The sequence below is a fragment of the Bombina bombina genome, chromosome 7 (assembly GCF_027579735.1).
Source record: "Bombina bombina isolate aBomBom1 chromosome 7, aBomBom1.pri, whole genome shotgun sequence".
Classification (NCBI taxonomy): Eukaryota; Metazoa; Chordata; class Amphibia; order Anura; family Bombinatoridae; genus Bombina; species Bombina bombina.
The window spans coordinates 201088338-201109874 of NC_069505.1; the positions used below are offsets into that span (position 1 = coordinate 201088338).

The 21537-nt window shown below is 39.8% G+C and overlaps 1 protein-coding gene across 2 annotated transcripts in view; it reads right to left on the reverse strand.

Annotated features, from left to right (window-relative positions):
- Nucleotides 1-1383: 1383 nt before the first annotated feature.
- LOC128666135 (synaptotagmin-13-like) overlaps nucleotides 1384-21537 on the reverse strand; it is a 73448-nt gene continuing 53294 nt past the window's right edge. For both annotated transcript variants that reach the window (XM_053720558.1, XM_053720560.1), the window contains exons 3-5: nucleotides 13565-13699; nucleotides 6331-6638; nucleotides 1384-3816 (exon numbers count right to left, since the gene is read on the reverse strand). In XM_053720558.1, coding sequence (XP_053576533.1) covers nucleotides 3727-3816; nucleotides 6331-6638; nucleotides 13565-13699 — 533 coding nt within the window. In that variant the 3' untranslated portion in view covers nucleotides 1384-3726. The remainder of the gene's footprint in view (nucleotides 3817-6330; nucleotides 6639-13564; nucleotides 13700-21537) is intronic.

Consider the following 21537-nt stretch of genomic DNA (forward strand, 5'->3'; position numbering starts at 1 on the left):
GTCTGTGTATGTGACATACACAGACAAGCAATGGCGTTTTAGGACATTGGAAATTATAAAGTCCTGAGAGTGCCCTCTTATTGTGGATTGCTGCATGATTTTTGCTGAGGAGACAACCAGGCTACACATATCAAGAGAGTGAGTGCATGAAGGTTATGAATTATAAATATATATATATATATATATATATATATATATATATATATATATATATATATATATATATATATATATATACTGTGTGTATATATATATATATATATATATATCACCAAAATACCATCAGAAATATACAGAAATCTTTATTTATGAATAAATAGAACATATTCTTCTATGTGAAGAACATTGGAATGTGAAATATTGATATTTTCATGTTGGGTGCAATATTCTAAGTTTGGCTTTTTACGCTCGTCGGGGTATCGAGCAAGCGAGCGAAAACAGTTTACTTTCAACCTGTAATAGAAGCGCAACCCGACATGCGCAAAAAGCTTACTTCTAGCGCAGTTAACACTCTAGCAAGAGTGTTAAGTAGTGCTCCGCTTGTAATCTGACCCAATATGTATTAGTTGACAGTTTTCAAAAATGTATGTACTTATTCTATACTGTTACATATTTTTCCATGTCTTGCACTCATTAAGAGCCAGATTCATCATCCACAGGTGGACAGGGGCGTATACCTGTCCGCCCGAATTCTGCTGCCCACATTTACCATTACACACAAGTGCTCCTGTGAAACCCCGCCCCCTGTCCGCACACAGCCAATCACGCACAGGCAGGAGCTGTCAATCTTCCCAGTCGGAAGAGACTGGGGATTTAAATTATCCACCTAAGAGGTGGAGAACAGGGCAGGGAAGCAGAGGTCTGATGATAAATCCTGACTGCAGGTTCACTTGAGCGAACCTGCAGTCAAAGGGGAGAGAAGGGCTTGATAAAGCGAGCCCAAAGTTTATTCTGTTTCTCTAGCTCTAGTTTTATTTGAGCCATATGTAACTGTACATCTTCTAAGTCTGAAATTCGTTTCTGATTCCCCTAGTTTGGACTGGAAACTTTTAATATCATGTGATAGATGCTATATATCTTTTTGTATTTTTTGTACCCCCTCAATCTTGGGGATTCAAATTTCTGTTATCTTAGATATATTTTGTGGTGTAGATCTTGCTCAGCCTAGGGCTCACAGATAGGCGTTTGTTCGGGCTGGCGGGAGACTCTAGTTTGTGCGTCTCCCGTGTCCGTGCTGCCCACCAGAAGTTGTTCCATCTTTAAACTTTAGAGGTTTAAGGATTGTTATTTGTTTGATGGTTAAGTTTGTGTATAGTGTGGTTTGTGTTTTAAAGTGTGTACTGGAAAAGAAAACAGAAAGAAAAGGAGACAGAAAACTTGAAGCTGGTTCCAAACATTTTATTGAGAATTCAGGTTATTATCCACACTTTTGATTTGCTTATCAGTGAGAAAATTGTTATGCATTACTATGTTTTCAATGTTGGATAACAAAATTATATTGATGATGTGTTTTTAACATTGTATGAAATGTAACTTTAAGTACAGGAAGTCCCCAGGTTACGAATGAGATAGGTTCTGTAGGTTTGTTCTTAAAGGGACAGTATACACCAATTTTCATATAACTGCATGTAATAGACACTACTATAAAGAATAAGATGCACAGATACTGATATAAAAATCCAGTATAAAACTGTTTAAAAACTTACTTAGAAGCTTCCAGTTTAGCTCTGTTTAAAAGGTTACTGGAACACCCACTGCAAGTGGGAAATATCAGACACTCCCCCTCCCCCTGTATATGAAAAGACCCTTTACACAAACAGGAGCCAGCTGGAGTAGGTATACGTCGGTATTCTACTAAAACGTTGGGGCTTGGTTAGGAGTCTGAAAATCAGAGCAATGTTATTTAAAAATAAGCAAAACTATCAATTTTTTTAAAAGAAAAAAAACTTTATGGGCTATATAAATAGATCATCTACAAAACATTTATGCAAAGAAAAATGAGTGTATAATGTCCCTTTTGTTGAATTTGTATGTAATTTGGAACAGGCACTTTTTTTAGTTTTTGATTGCATAGGGAAAAGTTTGTTTTGCTATCTGTGCCCCTGTTCAGAAAATTTCACATCACTTTCTGTCCTTGTGACAATTGGATTTTGAGTATTTTGGGTTATCCAGGAAAGAAGGATTGGTGATAAAACTCTATGTTCTCAGTTTGTAAGTACGAGTTGTACTGTTGTCTGTAACCCGGGGACTGCCTGTACTACAAAAATAAAGTATTAAAAAAACAAACAAAAATGGAAAAAAAAAAAAAAAAAACACTGCCTAGTTTTCTGTAAAAATGTGCTTGTCTCATGCTCCTGGGAGAGGCCAAAAAAAAATTCTGTTACCTGTAAATGATGCACATAAAAAAAATGATTTGATGTGATTCACAGCATTTTCAGAAACCTAGGTTACAGATTTTGCTTTTGGCTTCTCTAGGGAGTTTGGCAGAAAGCCCACTTTTTGTTTACTGTCCCTATAAACTAGTGGACTATCACAGTGGTTTCTGAGATGAAGGATATGTTCCTATTCTACACAAGTGCTAAGTACACTAAAGGTATAAAAAAAAGCATTGCATGGAGTAGTGCATATTAGACTGAGATTATTTTGTTCAGTTTGGTGTATCGGACTTAAATTTTTAGAGCAACAAAGGAGCAGTTGGACAGGAACAACAACATTTAAAATGGGCAGATAGACACTTAGGGGAACAGAGCATAGAGTGGAATATACAGATCAAGAAAGTTACGGCAAGGTGCAGGACTGACTTTGGGATTACAGTATCAGAGTGTTCTCTAAAACTGTCACAGGATGGAGCAACAGAAATGAGCAAGTGAACACCCAAGGCAGCGGATATGTACTGGAATATTTATCAAGGTGTGAACCTCAAGTGGGAGCAGCAGAAAAAGTAAAATGGACATCAGACACCTAGGGAGTAGAACATGGACTTGAATATATAGGGCAATAAAGTTAGGTGTGGGCCTAATTACACTGGACAAAACTTCAGTTGCATTTGCACTTTATTACCCTTTGCTCGAGTGCAAGGATTAGCAATGAATTTGTTTCCACCTTGCACTCGTCATTGAAAATATATGTAACATTAGTTACCATGAGTATTTTTTAAGTGTACAACTTGTAATATGGGGTCTAGCAATAAAAATGTTGTGACCTTACGACTGGGCTTGCACTTTTTGCGGTAGCAATTGAGCTTCACTTGTAATCTAGCCCATTATTGGCTTGCCAAACAACGACAAAAAAAGCGCAAACAGTGTTTTCTCAATCAATGATTTAAAACATTAAAAAATACTTTTAAAATGTTAAAATGTAAAAAGCTGATACGCATGCCATTCAGATTGTTTAACACTTATCAGTTTGGTTCGAGCTACAATATAGAAATAATTATTCTCATTAAACAAAAAGGGATTCTGTAATGTAACTTTCAGAGGGGCCAAGTGGCCGTTTGTCACGTTTGTTTGATTCCCAGTTTCAATTCTAATAACAAGAGCTTAACAACCAAAAATTATTTTGTGGCTAAGGACCTTTTATCAGCAGAATCCATTTGTAATTGTAATCAGTCAAAACACATGCTGCAAATATCCGAAACCAAAACCTCGATATGGAGAGTAGAATGTGACCCATATTAGTTTTGTTCTTGTACAAGGGAAATTTCATTTATTAAAGTTCATTTTGCTTCTAACTAAAAGCAGATTGTTTACAGCCATGTTTCTCAACTCCAGCCGAAACTGTGCTCGAAGAATTAGTGCGACTTGAGTCCTGGCATAACTGTAAGCATTAAAAAAAAGTTGCATATTACAATAAAATAATACACACATATATACACTATATGCATATATACACTATTTAATTAAAAAAAAAAAAACTTATTAATATTAAAAAATATTTATAAGGGTTTAAAGGGATATAGTATATGACAAGATGTTTGACTGTAAATTAGCTTTAATGGATATATATATAATGTGTGTGTGTGTGTGTATTTATGTGTTCATATGTGTAAATATGTATGCGAAGACATACAATCACATATATACCCTTATATAATACACACCCACTCATATATACAGTATATATATATATATATATATATATATATATATATATATACAGAGAGAAGTGCACTCACAGGAACGAACAACTGGCTCAATACCATTGTTAGCCTATTCTATGGCGATTTACCACCTGGGTGCAACTTTTTAGCCCAGTAATGCTTTTCACAGAGTAGAACTTTCCTGTAGTATATCAGTCTGATTCCGCCTATTACGGTCAGTCCAGCAACGAAATACCAGGCAATTTTTCTCTGAACAAGGAACATAGCAACCCCAGACGATCGTTTTGGCCTTCATTGGGCCTCATCAGTGAGGTGTAGCCATATTGCTCTAAGCACACTAAGCAAGGAGTCCACGTCTGGTTGCCCCTTTTTCCCATAGGGAGACTAAATACATACAGAGAGAAGTGCACTCACAGGAACGAACAACTGGCTCAATATCATTGTTAGCCTGTTCTATGGCGATTTACCACCTGGGTGCAACTTTTTAGCCCAGTAATGCTTTTCACAGAGTAGAACTTTCCTGTAGTATATCAGTCTGATCCCTTTGAACAGCTGCAGAAAGCAGTAATAGAAAGTAAAAGCAAAATATGAGTCTCTGGTCTTGTTATAAAATCATATTTATGTTTTTAGGAAGTTCAGGACATACAGTATTGACTATAAATAAAAATTACTTAAAGGGACAGTCTAGTCCAAAATAAACTTTCATGATTCAGATAGAGATTTTAAACTATTTTCCAATTTACTTTTATCACCAATTTTGCTTGGTTCTCTTGGTATTCTTAGTTGAACGCTAAACCTAGGAGGTTCATATGCTGATTTCTAAGCCCTTGAAGGCTGCCTCTTCTTTCAGGGCATTTTGACAGTTTTCACCACTTGAGGGTGTTAGTTCGCGTTTGTCATATAGATAACACTGTGTTCAAGCACGTGGAGTTCCAGTGAGCAAGCTCTGATTGGCTAAAATGGATGTCTGTCAAAAGAACTTAAATAAGGGGGCAGTTTGCAGAGGCTTAGATACAAGGTAATCACAGAGGTAAAAAGTGTATTTATATAACTGTGTTGGTAATGCAAAACTAGGGAATGGGTAATAAAGTGATTATCTATCTTTTCAAACAATAAAAATTCTGGTGTAGACTGTCCCTTTAAAGAAACAATTGAAATTACTTGAATGGGATGTGAACCCAGAATGCTGCAATAGATGCATTACACCTAGGGCTGCCGCCTTGGTCATATTTTCCTGGATAGCTTTGAGTTACACATGGCACTGTGGCTGAGCTCTGTAGCAACCAAAGGGTTGCAGGTTCGATCACCAGCGAGGTCCACTCAGCCTTTCATCCTTCAGAGGTCGATAAAATGAGCAGCGCCTTGAGACCCTTACGGGTAATTAGCCGTGCTTTACAAGTACCCAATACATACATACATGATGCATGGTGTTCAGGGAGGAACATAAATAGTGTTGTACTGTAGCACTACTTAAGTTCCTCTCTGCAGCCTGTGTAGATGTTCAGTAGACACCCCTATGTCCCTTACGCCCTGTGATTGAATCAATGACAGCTCTCCCACCTCTCAGCCTCTCTAGTTTCACTAGTTCTTCAGTCACAAAACAATGGAGAGAGAGGTGTGTCACAGAATATTACAGGAACTGGTGAGACTGGATGGACAATAGAAGTTGGGAGGCTGATAGTGAATTTCATATGTGCTACTGGAATTATTTTAGATCTCTTTTCCCACTTATTTCATTCATACCTGAATACATATAGATTCCTATTCTTTTTAACTATTGTAAGCCTAGGCTAATGCATTCACAGATATCTTTATTCTGATAAACTTTCCTGGAGCTCTCTTTTTGTGCAAATCCAGGTCTTAGAGTGGGGGTCTTTTATCAAGACTCAATCCGGCTATGAAAATATCCGAATGGCACAACCTGCTGCTTACTTCCGCATTTGGATCCTCAGGAAGGATACAAATGCACATCCATAAAGTTCAATGACCCTTTAAGCAAAAAGAGAGCTCTCACATCCCCTTTAAACGTAAAAAAAATTATATTATGCAAATAAATGCCAAATATTTTAAGTATATGTTAACTATTATGGTTAGGGTTATATAATTAGGGTTAGGATTAAATCATTACATTTAAAATGTCAGCCAAATTCTAGTGTGCAATCAAGTTATATGCATTTATGTTCTTATATGGGTAGCATCAAGATAATGTGAACCAATGATACAATCCTCACCTTTTCTGGAGCCTTGAGGTCCACCCAATGCGTTGTCCCATAGTGAATATTCTCCAGACTCAGTGTAATCTCCCCAAGAGTATGTTGTCTGGTGAATTGATCACAGTGCCTCAGAGTGAGTGTTAGTGTAGCCTTACTCCTCTCCTCCTGCTTCAAACGGAATAATAGAGTTTCTTCCCATGCAACATAAGGAGCACTCTTTATCAGAGTTGTTCGTGTCTCCATTAAACCGCTAATGGTAGTCAAGATTCCCAAGACATAACAGTGATTGCCATAGTGTTTGTCCTCAGTGTCTGAGGTGCACAGTCCTAAAGAAGGCAAGATACAGAATAACATTTGGAACATGACACTGGCTAAGGTGCCAATAATCAAAAGCTCTCTGGCATGTAGAGAAATCACACAACATCTTTGGAGGGGGTTAGTGTTTTATTTTAATGTATGTGTCACCTTACACAAACAGAACCTGAATATCTAAATAAACAGCTCTCAAGCTAAAATTTGACTCTCTTTCATGTAATTAGCAGTCCATGAGCTAGTGACGTATGGGATATACATTCCTACCAGGAGGGGCAAAGTTTCCCAAACCTCAAAATGCCTATAAATACATCCCTCACCACACCCACAAATCAGTTTTACAAACTTTGCCTCCCGTAGAGGTGGTGAAGTAAGTTTGTGCTAGATTCTACGTTGATATGCGCTTCGCAGCAGGCTGGAGCCCAGTTTTCCTCTCAGTGTGCAGTGAATGGCAGAGGGATGTGAGGAGAGTATTGCCTATTTGAATTCAATGGTCTCCTTCTACGGGATCTTTTTCATAGGTTCTCTGTTATCGGTCATAGAGATTCATCTCTTACCTCCCTTTTCAGATCGACGATATACTCTTATATACCATTACCTCTACTGATCAGTTTCATTATTTGGGATAATGCATATGAATTATCAATTTTTTCTTACCTTTAAATTGACTTTTTTTCTCTGTGGGCTGTTAGGCTCGCGGGGGCTGAAAAATGCTTCATTTTATTGCGTCATTCTTGGCACGGACTTTTTTGGCGCAAAAAATTTCTTTGTCATTTCCGGCGTCATACTTGTCGCCGGAAGTTGTTCGTGATTGCGTCATTTTTTTGACGTTTTGCGCCAAAAATGTCGGTGTCACCGGATGTGGCATCATTCTTGGCGCCAAAAGCATTTAGGCGCCAATAATGTGGGCGTCTTTTTTGGCGCTAAAAAATGTGGGCGTCATTTTTGTCTCCACCTTTTGTTCCCATTATTTAAGTCTCATTTTCCTTTTGCTTCTGGTTACTAGAAGCTTGTTCATTGGCATTTTTTCACATTCCTGAAACTGTCATTTAAGGAATTTGATAGATTTTGCTTTATATGTTGTTTTTTCTCTTACATATTGCAAGATGTATCAGATTGACCCTGGATCAGAAGCTACTTCTGGAAAAACGCTGCCTGATGCTGGTTCTACCAAAGTTAAGTGCATTTGTTGTAAACTTGTGGTAACTGTTCCTCCTGCTGTAGTTTGTGATGAATGTCATGATAAACTTGCTAATGCAGATAAAATTTCCATTAGTAATATTCCATTACCTGTTGCTGTTCCATCAACATCTAATACTCAGGATGTTCCTGTTAATATAAGAGATTTTGTTTCTAAATCTATTAGGAAGGCTATGTCTGTTATTCATCCTTCCAGTAAGCGTAAAAGGTCTTTTAAAACTTCTCATTTCTCGGATGAATTTTTAAATGAACATCATCATTCTGATTTGTCTGTTTCTGATGAGGATTTTTCTGGTTCAGAGGATTCTGTCTCAGATATTGACACTGATAAATCTTCATATTTATTTAAAATGGAATTTATTTGTTCTTTACTTAAAGAAGTTTTAATCGCATTAGAAATGGAGGATTCTAGTCCTCTTGATACTAAATATAATAAGCGTTTAAATTCGGGTTTTTAACCCTCCTGTAGTTATTCCGTAAGTTTTTCCTGTCCCTGATGCTATTTCTGAAGTAATTTCTAGGGAATGGAATAATCTGGGTAATTCTTTTACTCCTTCTAAAATATTTAAGAAATTGTATCCTGTGCCATCTGACAGATTAGAGTTTTGGGACAAAATCCCTAAAGTTGATGGGGCTATCTCTACTCTTGCTAAACGTACTACTATTCCTACGGCAGATAGTACTTCCTTTAAGGATCCTTTAGATAGGAAGATTGATTCCTTTCTAATGAAAGCTTATTTATGTTCAGGTAATCTTCTTAGGCCTGCTATTTCTTTGGCTGATGTTGCTGCAGCTTCCACTTTTTGGTTGGAAGCTTTGGCACAACAAGTGTCAGATCATGATTCTCATAGCATTGTTAAACTTCTTCAACATGCTAATAACTTTATTTGTGATGCCATCTTTGATATCATTAGAGTTGATGTCAGGTATATGTCTTTAGCTATTCTAGCTAGAAGAGCTTTATGGCTTAAAACTTGGAATGCTGATATGTCTTCTAAGTCAACTTTACTTTCCCTTTCTTTCCAAGGTAATAAATTGTTTGGTTCCCAGTTGGATTCTATTATTTCAACTGTTACTGGGGGGAAAGGAACTTTTTTACCTCAGGATAAAAAATCTAAAGGTAAATATAGGGCTGCTAATCGTTTTCGTTCCTTTCGTCAGAATAAGGAGCAGAAGCCTGATCCTTCCCCTAAAGGAACGGTTTCTGTTTGGAAACCGTCTCCAGTCTGGAATGAATCCAAACCTTTTAGAAAGCCAAAGCCAGCTCCCAAGTCCACATGAAGGTGCGGCCCTCATTCCAGCGCAGCTGGTAGGGGGCAGATTACGATTTTTCAAAGAAATTTGGATCAATTTGATTCACAGTCTTTGGATTCAGAACATTGTTTCACAAGGGTACAGAATAGGTTTCAAGGTAAGCCAACCTGCAAGAAGATTTTTTCTTTCTCGCATTCCAATAAATCCAGTGAAGGCTCAGGCGTTTCTGAAATGTGTTTCAGATCTAGAGTTGGCAGGAGTAATTGTGCCAGTTCCAGTTCTGGAACAGGGTCTGGGGTTTTACTCAAATCTATTCATTGTACCAAAGAAGGAGAATTCCTTCAGACCAGTTCTGGATTTAAAAATATTGAATCGTTATGTAAGGATACCAACATTCAAAATGGTAACTATAAGGACTATTCTGCCTTTTGTTCAGCAAGGGCATTATATGTCCACAATAGATTTGCAGGATGCATATCTGCATATTCCGATTCATCCAGATCACTTTCAGTTTCTGAGATTCTCTTTTCTAGACAAGCATTACCAATTTGTGGCTCTGCCATTCGGCCTAGCAACGGCTCCAAGGATTTTTTCAAAGGTTCTCTGTGCCCTTCTCTCTGTAATCAGAGAACAGGGTATTGTGGCATTTCCTTATTTGGACGATATCTTGGTACTTGCTCAGTCTTCACATTTAGCAGAATCTCATACGAATCGACTTGTGTAGTTTCTTCAAGAACATGGTTGGAGGATCAATTTACCAAAGAGTTCATTGATTCCTCAGACAAGGGTAACCTTTTTAGGTTTCCAAATAGATTCAGTGTTCATGACTTTGTCTCTGACGGACAAGAGACGTCTGAAATTGATTTCAGCTTGTCGAAACCTTCAGTTTCAATCATTCCCTTCGGTAGCCTTATGCATGGAAATTCTAGGTCTTATGACTGCTGCATCGGACGCGATCCCCTTTGCTCATTTTCACATGCGACCTCTTCAGCTCTGTATGCTGAACCAGTGGTGCAGGGATTATACAAAGATATCACAGTTAATATCTTTAAATCCGATTGTACGACATTCTCTGGCGTGGTGGACAGATCACCATTGTTTAATTCAAGGGGCTTCTTTTGTTCTTCCAACCTGGACTGTGATCTCAACAGATGCGAGTCTGACAGGTTGGGGAGCTGTATGGGGGTCTCTGACAGCGCAGGGGGTTTGGGAATCTCAGGAGGCGAGATTACCAATCAACATTTTGGAATTCCATGCGATTTTCAGAGCTCTTCAGTCGTGGCCTCTTCTAAAGAGAGAATCGTTCATTTGTTTTCAGACGGACAATGTCACAACCGTGGCATATGTCAATCATCAAGGGGGGACTCACAGTCCTCTGGCTATGAAAGAAGTATCTCGAATACTTGTATGGGCGGAATCCAGCTCCTGTCTAATTTCTGCAGTTCACATCCCAGGTACAAAAACAGGAGAAAATGACAGCGCTACACTGAATCAGGTGGGGCACCAGTAGAACTTCCCCTTTAAAAAAATAATCAAAAAGTAAAAACGGGGTGTATCTAATATCTGTTTCTCAGAAGACACACAACCACTCCCCTATAGTATAAACATATGGGACATAAATACAATCACCGACAAACACAACAGATATGTGAAAATACAACAGTCCCAAAATAAAACAGTCCCAAAACCGTAGCTGGTTTAAGTCACACAAAAAGCATATAAACTGATTGTAGCAGGATTGGTGTGTTAACTTAGCTGAACCAGATGGAGGCAAAGTTTGTTCAGTAAATGTGCATACACGGCAAATCCGACGTGGTAATGTCCAGTACAGGAGCAGCTGATGAATCACGGAACTCCAGCTATGTGTATCCCGTTGCAGCAAGCTGTATAAGAAATGACAAGAAGAAAACAGCGCATCCACGAATCACAGCAGCGTTTATTCAGGTAAATGACACTCTTTTGAGTTTCTCTTTGGCACCTGCCGTATGTGACAGGAAGCGGGTCTCTTGGTGATGCTGGTCGGCGTCTGAGGTGTTCCCGCTGAGATTTGCTACAGGCGAAAGACAACTAGCCAGAGGGCATTTCCGCTCATACATTACTGTCATCTTGTAAGTGTGCAATTTTCTGTGTGTGTCATTTACCTGAATAAACGCTGCTGTGATTCGTGGATGCGCTGTTTTCTTCTTGTCATTTCACATCCCAGGTATAGACAATTGGGAAGCGGATTATCTCAGTCGCCAGACGTTACATCCGGGCGAATGGTCTCTTCACCCAGAGGTATTTCTTCAGATTGTTCAAATCTGGGGTCTTCCAGAAATAGATCTGATGGCTTCTCATCTAAACAAGAAACTTCCCAGGTATCTGTCCAGATCCAGGGATCCTCAGGCGGAGGCTGTGGATGCATTGTCGCTTCCTTGGAAGTATCAACCTGCCTATATCTTTCCGCCTCTAGTTCTTCTTCCAAGAGTGATTTCCAAGATTCTAAAAGAGCGTTCGTTTGTACTGCTGGTGGCTCCAGCATGGCCTCACAGGTTTTGGTATGCAGATCTTGTTCGGATGGCTTCTTGCCAACCTTGGACTCTTCCATTAAGACCAGACCTATCTCAAGGCCCATTTTTCCATCAGGATCTCAAATCATTAAATTTGAAGGTATGGAGATTGAACGCTTGATTCTCAGTCATAGAGGTTTCTCTGACTCCGTAATTAATACTATGTTACAGGCTCGTAAATCTGTGTCTAGAAAGATATATTATCGAGTCTGGAAGACTTACATTTCTTGGTGTTCTTCTCATCATTTTTCCTGGCATTCTTTTAGAATTCCTAGAATTTTACAGTTTCTTCAGGATGGTCTGGATAAAGGTTTGTCTGCAAGTTCCTTGAAAGGACAAATTTCTGCTCTTTCTGTGCTGTTTCACAGAAAGATTGCTAATCTTCCTGATATTCATTGTTTTGTACAGGCTTTGGTTCGTATCAAACCTGTCATTAAGTCAATTTCTCCTCCTTGGAGTTTGAATTTGGTTCTGGGAGCTTTACAAGCTCCTCCCTTTGAACCTATGCATTCTCTGGATATTAAATTACTTTCTTGGAAAGTTTTGTTTCTTTTGGCCATCTCTTCTGCTAGAAGAGTTTCTGAGTTATCTGCTCTTTCTTGTGAATCTCCTTTTCTGATTTTTCATCAGGATAAGGCAGTGTTGCGGACTTCATTTAAATTTTTACCTAAAGTTGTGAATTCTAACAACATTAGTAGAGAAATTGTGGTTCCTTCATTGTGTCCTAATCCTAAGAATTCTAAGGAAAGATCGTTACATTCTTTGGATGTAGTAAGAGCTTTGAAATATTATGTTGAAGCTACTAAAGATTTCCGAAAGACTTCTAGTCTATTTGTTATCTTTTCTGGTTCTAGGAAAGGTCAGAAGGCCTCTGCCATTTCTTTGGCGTCTTGGTTAAAGTCTTTGATTCATCATGCTTATGTTGAGTCGGGTAGAACTCCGCCTCAAAGGATTACAGCTCATTCTACTAGGTCAGTTTCTACTTCCTGGGCGTTTAGGAATGAAGCTTCGGTTGATCAGATTTGTAAAGCAGCAACTTGGTCTTCTTTGCATACTTTTACTAAATTCTACCATTTTGATGTGTTTTATTCTTCTGAAGCAGTTTTTGGTAGAAAAATACTTCAGGCAGCTGTTTCAGTTTGATTCTTCTGCTTATAATTTCAGTTTTTTTCCATTATAAGATTTAAACTTTGTTTTGGAGTGTGGATTATTTTTCAGCGGAATTGGCTGTCTTTATTTTATCCCTCCCTCTCTAGTGACTCTTGCGTGGAAGTTCCACATCTTGGGTATTTATTATCCCATAAGTCACTAGCTCATGGACTCTTGCTAATTACATGAAAGAAAACATAATTTATGTAAGAACTTACCTGATAAATTCATTTCTTTCATATTAGCAAGAGTCCATGAGACCCACCCTTTTTTGTGGTGATTATGATTTTTTTGTATAAAGCACAACTATTCCAATTCCTTATTTTTGATGCTTTCGCACTTTTTCTTATCACTCCACTTCTTGGCTATTCGTTAAACTGATTTGTGGGTGTGGTGAGGGGTGTATTTATAGGCATTTTGAGGTTTGGGAAACTTTGCCCCTCCTGGTAGGAATGTATATCCCATACGTCACTAGATCATGGACTCTTGCTAATATGAAAGAAATGAATTTATCAGGTAAGTTCTTACATAAATTATGTTTTTTAAGATTTTTTTGAGAGACCTCACAGTACAGACAAAACTTCTTAGATAATCTCGCCAGAGTGGAGTTCATCCGGCCCTAAGGCTTTCTTCTTTTGTCTTATTCAGCTTTCAGTGACTAATTTTTGTAGGTATTCTCTAGGGGTAAAATGAACAAAATAAATAATAAAGTGTGAAATATTTCTTATTAGCTAATCTTTGAAAAAAGAGCAGACTGCAAGATAAAACAAAGTGTTTCAGCATCTTACCTTCTAAAAAAGATACACGTAGCTCTTCTGTCTGCAGCTCATACCAAATGGAATAGTGAAGTTTCAGGACATGGTTAGAAATAGCTGTCTGTTCTATATTTTCTTTCTCTAGTGCAGAAGCGTGCGCTGTTTGGTCTGGAATGGTGAAACATTTAACAGTCAGAAAAAACTGTAAACAAATGAATCATGATGATTAAAACAACATCTTAGGCACAGTGAACTTCAAAATTAGAGGTCAGCTCTAGCAGGAGTAATCTGAAAGCTAAATTTATACGGATAGTACCAAGCATATTATTTATATACTATAGTAACAGTGGACCTCTTGTCACACTCGGCAGAGCGGGTTCAGGAGTTTTGAGCTCATGTGTGGAGGTGTCAAATTTAGGGCTGTCTTGTGCACTAAAAGGGGCCAGTGAGATGTACTTCTTAACGGAAATACCCCTTTTAGGCATAGCTGAAAAAACAGGCAGACAATGCAAGTTTATTAAAGGCACTGAAGGATCTGATACTAGAAGCAGGGTAGGTGAGCAGGTGTGCTCACTCCATATCTTGAATCAGAGGTAATGCCCACTCTTAAGGGTGAGACTGGAGTGCCCACTTGAGGCCGAAGACTGAAATGCCCACTTGAGGCGGAAGACTGGAACAGGATACAGAAGCTTGGTGGACACCCACTGCAAAGTTTGAGTACAATAGCTGGATACTGGCACTTGACAGACCCCCTCTGCAGGGCTTTGAAGCAGGAACTGGAGACTGGAACTTGGTAGATACCCTCTTTAGAGCTAGGGTACAAGAACTGGAGACAGTAACTTGACAGACACCCTCTGCAGAGCTTGGGTGTAGTAGCTGGAGACTGGCACTTGGCAGACCCCCTCTGCAGAGCTTGGGTGCAGTAGCTGGAGACTGGCAATTGGCATACCCCCTCTGCAGAGCTTGGTTGCAGTAGCTGGAGACTGGCACTTGGCAGACCCCCTCTGCAGAGCTTGGGTGCTGTAGCTGGATACTGGCACTTGACAGACCCCCTCTGCAAAGCTTGGGTGCAGTAGCTGGAGACTGGCACTTGAAAGACCCCCTCTGCAGGGCTTTGAAGCAGGAAGTGGAGACTGTAACTTGGTAGATACCCTCTTTAGAGCTAGGATACAAGAACTGGAGACAGTAACTTGACAGACACCCTCTTCAGAGCTTGGGTGTAGTAGCTGGAGACTGGCACTTGGCAGACCCCCTCTGCAGAGCTTGGGTGCAGTAGCTGGAGACTGGCAATTGGCATACCCCCTCTGCAGAGCTTGGTTGCAGTAGCTGGAGACTGGCACTTGGCAGACCCCCTCTGCAGAGCTTGGGTGCTGTAGCTGGATACTGGCACTTGACTGACCCCCTCTGCAAAGCTTGGGTGCAGTAGCTGGAGACTGGCACTTGACAGACCCCCTCTGCAGAGCTTGCGTACAGGAATTTGATACAGGAACTGGACAGACACCTCTACAGAGCTTGGGTGCAGTAGTAGCTGGAGACTGGCACTTGGCAGATACCCTCTGCAGAGCTTGAGTGCAGTAGCTGGAAACTGGCACTTGGCAGACACTTTTGCACAGCATGGATGCAGTAGTTGGATACTAGAACTTGTCAAGCGCCCTCTGCAGGACTTGGGTGCAGGAGCAGGATACAAGAGAAGACAGGATGGTACACAGGATAACAGGTAGCAGTGATAGGTTGGTGATTCGAGAATAACCAGGAGACAAGCTGAGAGTCAGATACCTGAGAGCAGTCCGATAAGTCACCAAATACAGGGAGAATCCGTTACAGTAGTCAGGAGACAAGGCCAAGTGTGGTATACGAGAATAGCAGTCCGATCTTTCCTCAAACAAAAGGGATATCCAAGAGAGTAGTCAGGAGGCAAGCCAACCAGAGGGAAAAAACAAACAGGAACTCAGGCAAGGTCACAGGAACTAACAGACTGGTAGAACCACAATGTCAGGGACTGATATGGACGAAAAGTAACGCCCATCAAACTTCGACAGTACACCTATATATTTGTTGAGTCTGTGATCTACCTTGCTAATAAAGAACAAAAAAACAACAATTTACTATTAATCCTGTAGGAGCAGTGGGGATACATGTATATACACAATTATTTATATGTATATTACTGTACAATGTGATAAATATGTATTTTAAGTATTGTGATTTGAATTTTTTTTTTTTTAAAGTGCAAAGTTAAAGAAATGCAGTTATGTAAAACTATAAAGCCGCAGCTACTGTCTTCTATGACATATTCATTTCATAAAAAATAAATCTTCCTTAAAAAACTAAAATACGCAAAGAGAAAAAAAAATTAAATCGTGACAATTCTTAAAATACATATTATCACATTATACAATAAATTACATATAAAAAAATTATTGTATATACACGTGCAATATACCCACATCCCTACAGCTTCTAAAAGGTGTATTATTCATATCCTCCTTTAACTACTAACCTCTAATGTGCCATTAGGCCCACCACAACCTAACTCCACTACACTATTAACCACTAAAGCATCATAACCTCCACCACAAACTAACCCCACTACAGTATTAACCCCTTAAATGTCATGCTGGTCCTCTGCTCTGCTGTGGCCGTTGCCATGGACACAGACACTCCTCCTGTTGCTATGGATACGGCAATGTAACTACAACATGGTGATGACATCATCACCGTCCGCCCTGTCTTCCCTATGTAAAGGCCTCAGTCTTTCTCACCTGTGCCCAAGTATAGGTGTTACTTCTTGTGCTCCTGGATGCTGTATACCTGTATGCGGAATTGCTGTATTGATTCATTGTTGCTGAACTATGCCTGTTTTGACTATTTTGCTTGCCTTAACCCCTAAATTGCTGGACTGCTTAACTGTTGATAAACTCTGCCTGTTTGACTACGCTGCTTGCCTTAAACTCTGCATTGCTGGATTGCTTAACTTTTGATGAACGCTGCCTGTTTGACTACACTGCTTGCCTTATCCCCTGCATTGCTGGATTGCTTTACCGTTGATGAACTCTGCCTGTTTTGACTACTCTGCTTGTCTTAACCTCTGCATTGTTGTATTGCTTAACTGTTGATGAACTCTGCCTGTCTGGCCATTCTATTAGTTTACCCCTGAACTGTTATACTGCTGGATATCCTTTTGTTGCTGACTCCTGCCTGTTACCGGTCCTTCTATTGGTTTACCCCTGAACTGCCATACTACTGGATTACCTTCCTGTTACCACTGAGTACTGCCCTGCCTGCTGTGAGTACTGCTTACCTCATTTAACAAACTCTCTCTCTGCTCTGGGATATTTCCTATCATTCCACTTGACGCCGGGATAAGAAGACTACTGACAAAGTTTGGTCTGATAGCGGAATATCCCACAAGCATTACATTAAAGCACCATAACCCCAACTACACCCTAACCTTACTACCCTATTAACCTAAATCACAATAACCCCTAAAGCACCATAACTTTGGTCATCATAGTATAATTGCTCAGTGTTATTCTTACCTACCAAAAACACATCTCTATTCAAATTGTCCAAACCCTTTCCTACACAAACCCCTGACCATAAAGACAAAGACTAAATATACCTTGGTCTCCATTTCCCAGTTGTAATGGGGAATAAGCATTAAACAATTTGTATATTTATCAAGTATTTCACCTTCAACTAAGCCCAGTACAAAGAAAAGACTAGTCAGAAGGTAAAATCTGCCTGTAGTTTGTCACACAGTTTTAAAGAGACATAAAAATGCATTTTCTTATTGCAGTTTTATGTCCCTTGAAATAAAAACTGACACATTGGCCCATATTTATCAAGGTCTGGCTGACCTGATCCGACACTGTGGATCAGGTCCGCCAGACCTCGCTGAATACGGCGAGCAATACGCTCGCCGTATTCAGCATTGCACCAGCAGCTCACAAGAGCTGCTGGTGCAACACCGCCCCCTGCAGACTCGCGGCCAAGGGGGTGTCAATCAACCCGATCGTACTCGATCAGGATGATTTCCGCAGATGTCTGTCCGCCTGCTCAGAGCAGGCGGACAGGTTATGGAGCAGCGGTCTTTGTGACCGCTGCTTCATAACTGCTGTTTCTGGTGAGCCTGCAGGCTCGCCAGAAACACGGGGCATCAAGCTCCATACGGAGCTTAATAAATATGCCCCACTGAGTCAGTTTTCATAAAAAACATAATTTATGTAAGAACTTACCTGATAAATTCATTTCTTTCATATTAACAAGAGTCCATGAGCTAGTGACGTATGGGATATACATTCCTACCAGGAGGGGCAAAGTTTCCCAAACCTTAAAATGCCTATAAATACACCCCTCACCACACCCACAAATCAGTTTAACGAATAGCCAAGAAGTGGGGTGATAAGAAAAAGTGCGAAGCATATAAAATAAGGAATTGGAATAATTGTGCTTTATACAAAAAAATCATAACCACCACAAAAAAGGGTGGGCCTCATGGACTCTTGTTAATATGAAAGAAATGAATTTATCAGGTAAGTTCTTACATAAATTATGTTTTCTTTCATGTAATTAACAAGAGTCCATGAGCTAGTGACGTATGGGATAATGACTACCCAAGATGTGGATCTTTCCACACAAGAGTCACTAGAGAGGGAGGGATAAAATAAAGACAGCCAATTCCTGCTGAAAATAATCCACACCCAAAATAAAGTTTAACAAAAAACATAAGCAGAAGATTCAAACTGAACCCGCTGCCTGAAGAACTTTTCTACCAAAAACTGCTTCAGAAGAAGAAAATACATCAAAATGGTAGAATTTAGTAAAAGTATGCAAAGAAGACCAAGTTGCTGCTTTGCAGATCTGGTCAACCGAAGCTTCATTCCTAAACGCCCAGGAAGTAGATACTGACCTAGTAGAATGAGCTGTAATTCTTTGAGGCGGAGTTTTACCCGACTCAACATAGGCAAGATGAATTAAAGATTTCAACCAAGATGCCAAAGAAATGGCAGAAGCTTTCTGGCCTTTCCTAGAACCGGAAAAGATAACAAATAGACTAGAAGTCTTACGGAAAGATTTCGTAGCTTCAACATAATATTTCAAAGCTCTAACAACATCCAAAGAATGCAATGATTTCTCCTTAGAATTCTTAGGATTAGGACATAATGAAGGAACCACAATTTCTCTACTAATGTTGTTGGAATTCACAACTTTAGGTAAAAATTCAAAAGAAGTTCGCAACACCGCCTTATCCTGATGAAAAATCAGAAAAGGAGACTCACATGAAAGAGCAGATAATTCAGAAACTCTTCTAGCAGAAGAGATAGCCAAAAGGAACAAAACTTTCCAAGAAAGTAATTTAATGTCCAATGAATGCATAGGTTCAAACGGAGGAGCTTGAAGAGCTCCCAGAACCAAATTCAAACTCCAAGGAGGAGAAATTGACTTAATGACAGGTTTTATACGAACCAAAGCTTGTACAAAACAAAGAATATCAGGAAGAATAGCAATCTTTCTGTGAAAAAGAACAGAAAGAGCAGAGATTTGTCCTTTCAAAGAACTTGCGGACAAACCCTTATCCAAACCATCCTGAAGAAATTGTAAAATTCTCGGTATTCTAAAAGAATGCCAAGAAAAATGATGAGAAAGACACCAAGAAATATAAGTCTTCCAGACTCTATAATATATCTCTCGAGATACAGATTTACGAGCCTGTAACATAGTATTAATCACGGAGTCAGAGAAACCTCTATGACCAAGAATCAAGCGTTCAATCTCCATACCTTTAAATTTAAGGATTTCAGATCCGGATGGAAAAAAGGACCTTGTGACAGAAGGTCTGGTCTTAACGGAAGAGTCCATGGCTGGCAAGATGCCATCCGGACAAGATCCGCATACCAAAACCTGTGAGGCCATGCCGGAGCTATTAGCAGAACAAACGAGCATTCCCTCAGAATCTTGGAGATTACTCTTGGAAGAAGAACTAGAGGCGGAAAGATATAGGCAGGATGATACTTCCAAGGAAGTGATAATGCATCCACTGCCTCCGCCTGAGGATCCCGGGATCTGGACAGATACCTGGGAAGTTTCTTGTTTAGATGAGAGGCCATCAGATCTATCTCTGGGAGCCCCCACAATTGAACAATCTGAAGAAATACCTCTGGGTGAAGAGACCATTCGCCCGGATGCAACGTTTGGCGACTGAGATAATCCGCTTCCCAATTGTCTACACCTGGGATATGAACCGCAGAGATTAGACAGGAGCTGGATTCCGCCCAAACCAAAATTCGAGATACTTCTTTCATAGCCAGAGGACTGTGAGTCCCTCCTTGATGATTGATGTATGCCACAGTTGTGACATTGTCTGTCTGAAAACAAATGAACGATTCTCTCTTCAGAAGAGGCCAAAACTGAAGAGCTCTGAAAATTGCACGGAGTTCCAAAATATTGATCGGTAATCTCACCTCCTGAGATTCCCAAACTCCTTGTGCCGTCAGAGATCCCCACACAGCTCCCCAACCTGTGAGACTTGCATCTGTTGAAATTACAGTCCAGGTCGGAAGAACAAAAGAAGCCCCCTGAATTAAACGATGGTGATCTGTCCACCACGTTAGAGAGTGTCGAACAATCGGTTTTAAAGATATTAATTGAGATATCTTCGTGTAATCCCTGCACCATTGGTTCAGCATACAGAGCTGAAGAGGTCGCATGTGAAAACGAGCAAAGGGGATCGCGTCCGATGCAGCAGTCATAAGACCTAGAATTTCCATGCATAAGGCTACCGAAGGGAATGATTGTGACTGAAGGTTTCGACAAGCTGTAATCAATTTTAGACGTCTCTTGTCTGTTAAAGACAGAGTCATGGACACTGAATCTATCTGGAAACCCAGAAAGGTTACCCTTGTTTGAGGAATCAAAGAACTTTTTAGTAAATTGATCCTCCAACCATGATCTTGAAGAAACAACACAAGTCGATTCGTATGAGACTCTGCTAAATGTAAAGACGGAGCAAGTACCAAGATATCGTCCAAATAAGGAAATACCACAATACCCTGTTCTCTGATTACAGACAGAAGGGCACCGAGAATCTTTGTGAAAATTCTTGGAGCTGTAGCAAGGCCAAACGGTAGAGCCACAAATTGGTAATGCTTGTCTAGAAAAGAGAATCTCAGGAACTGATAATGATCTGGATGAATCGGAATATGCAGATATGCATCCTGTAAATCTATTGTGGACATATAATTCCCTTGCTGAACAAAAGGCAATATAGTCCTTACAGTTACCATCTTGAACGTTGGTATCCTTACATAGCGATTCAATAATTTTAGATCCAGAACTGGTCTGAAGGAATTCTCCTTCTTTGGTACAATGAAGAGATTTGAATAAAACCCCATCCCCTGTTCCGGAACTGGAACTGGCATAATTACTCCCGCCAACTCTAGATCTGAAACACAATTCAGAAATGCTTGAGCTTTCACTGGATTTACTGGGACATGGGAAAGAAAAAATCTCTTTGCAGGAGGTCTCATCTTGAAACCAATTCTGTACCCTTCTGAAACAATGTTCTGAATCCAAAGATTGTGAACAGAATTGATCCAAATTTCTTTGAAAAAACGTAACCTGCCCCCTACCAGCGGAACTGGAATGAGGGCCGTACCTTCATGTGAACTTAGAAGCAGGCTTTGCCTTTCTAGCAGGCTTGGATTTATTCCAGACTGGAGATGGTTTCCAAACTGAAACTGCTCCTGAGGACGAAGGATCAGGCTTTTGTTCTTTGTTGAAACGAAAGGATCGAAAACGATTGTTAGCCCTGTTTTTACCTTTAGACTTTTTATCCTGTGGTAAAAAAGTTCCTTTCCCACCAGTAACAGTTGAAATAATAGAATCCAACTGAGAACCAAATAATTTGTTTCCCTGGAAAGAAATGGAAAGTAGAGTTGATTTAGAAGCCATATCAGCATTCCAAGTCTTAAGCCATAAAGCTCTTCTGGCTAAGATAGCCAGAG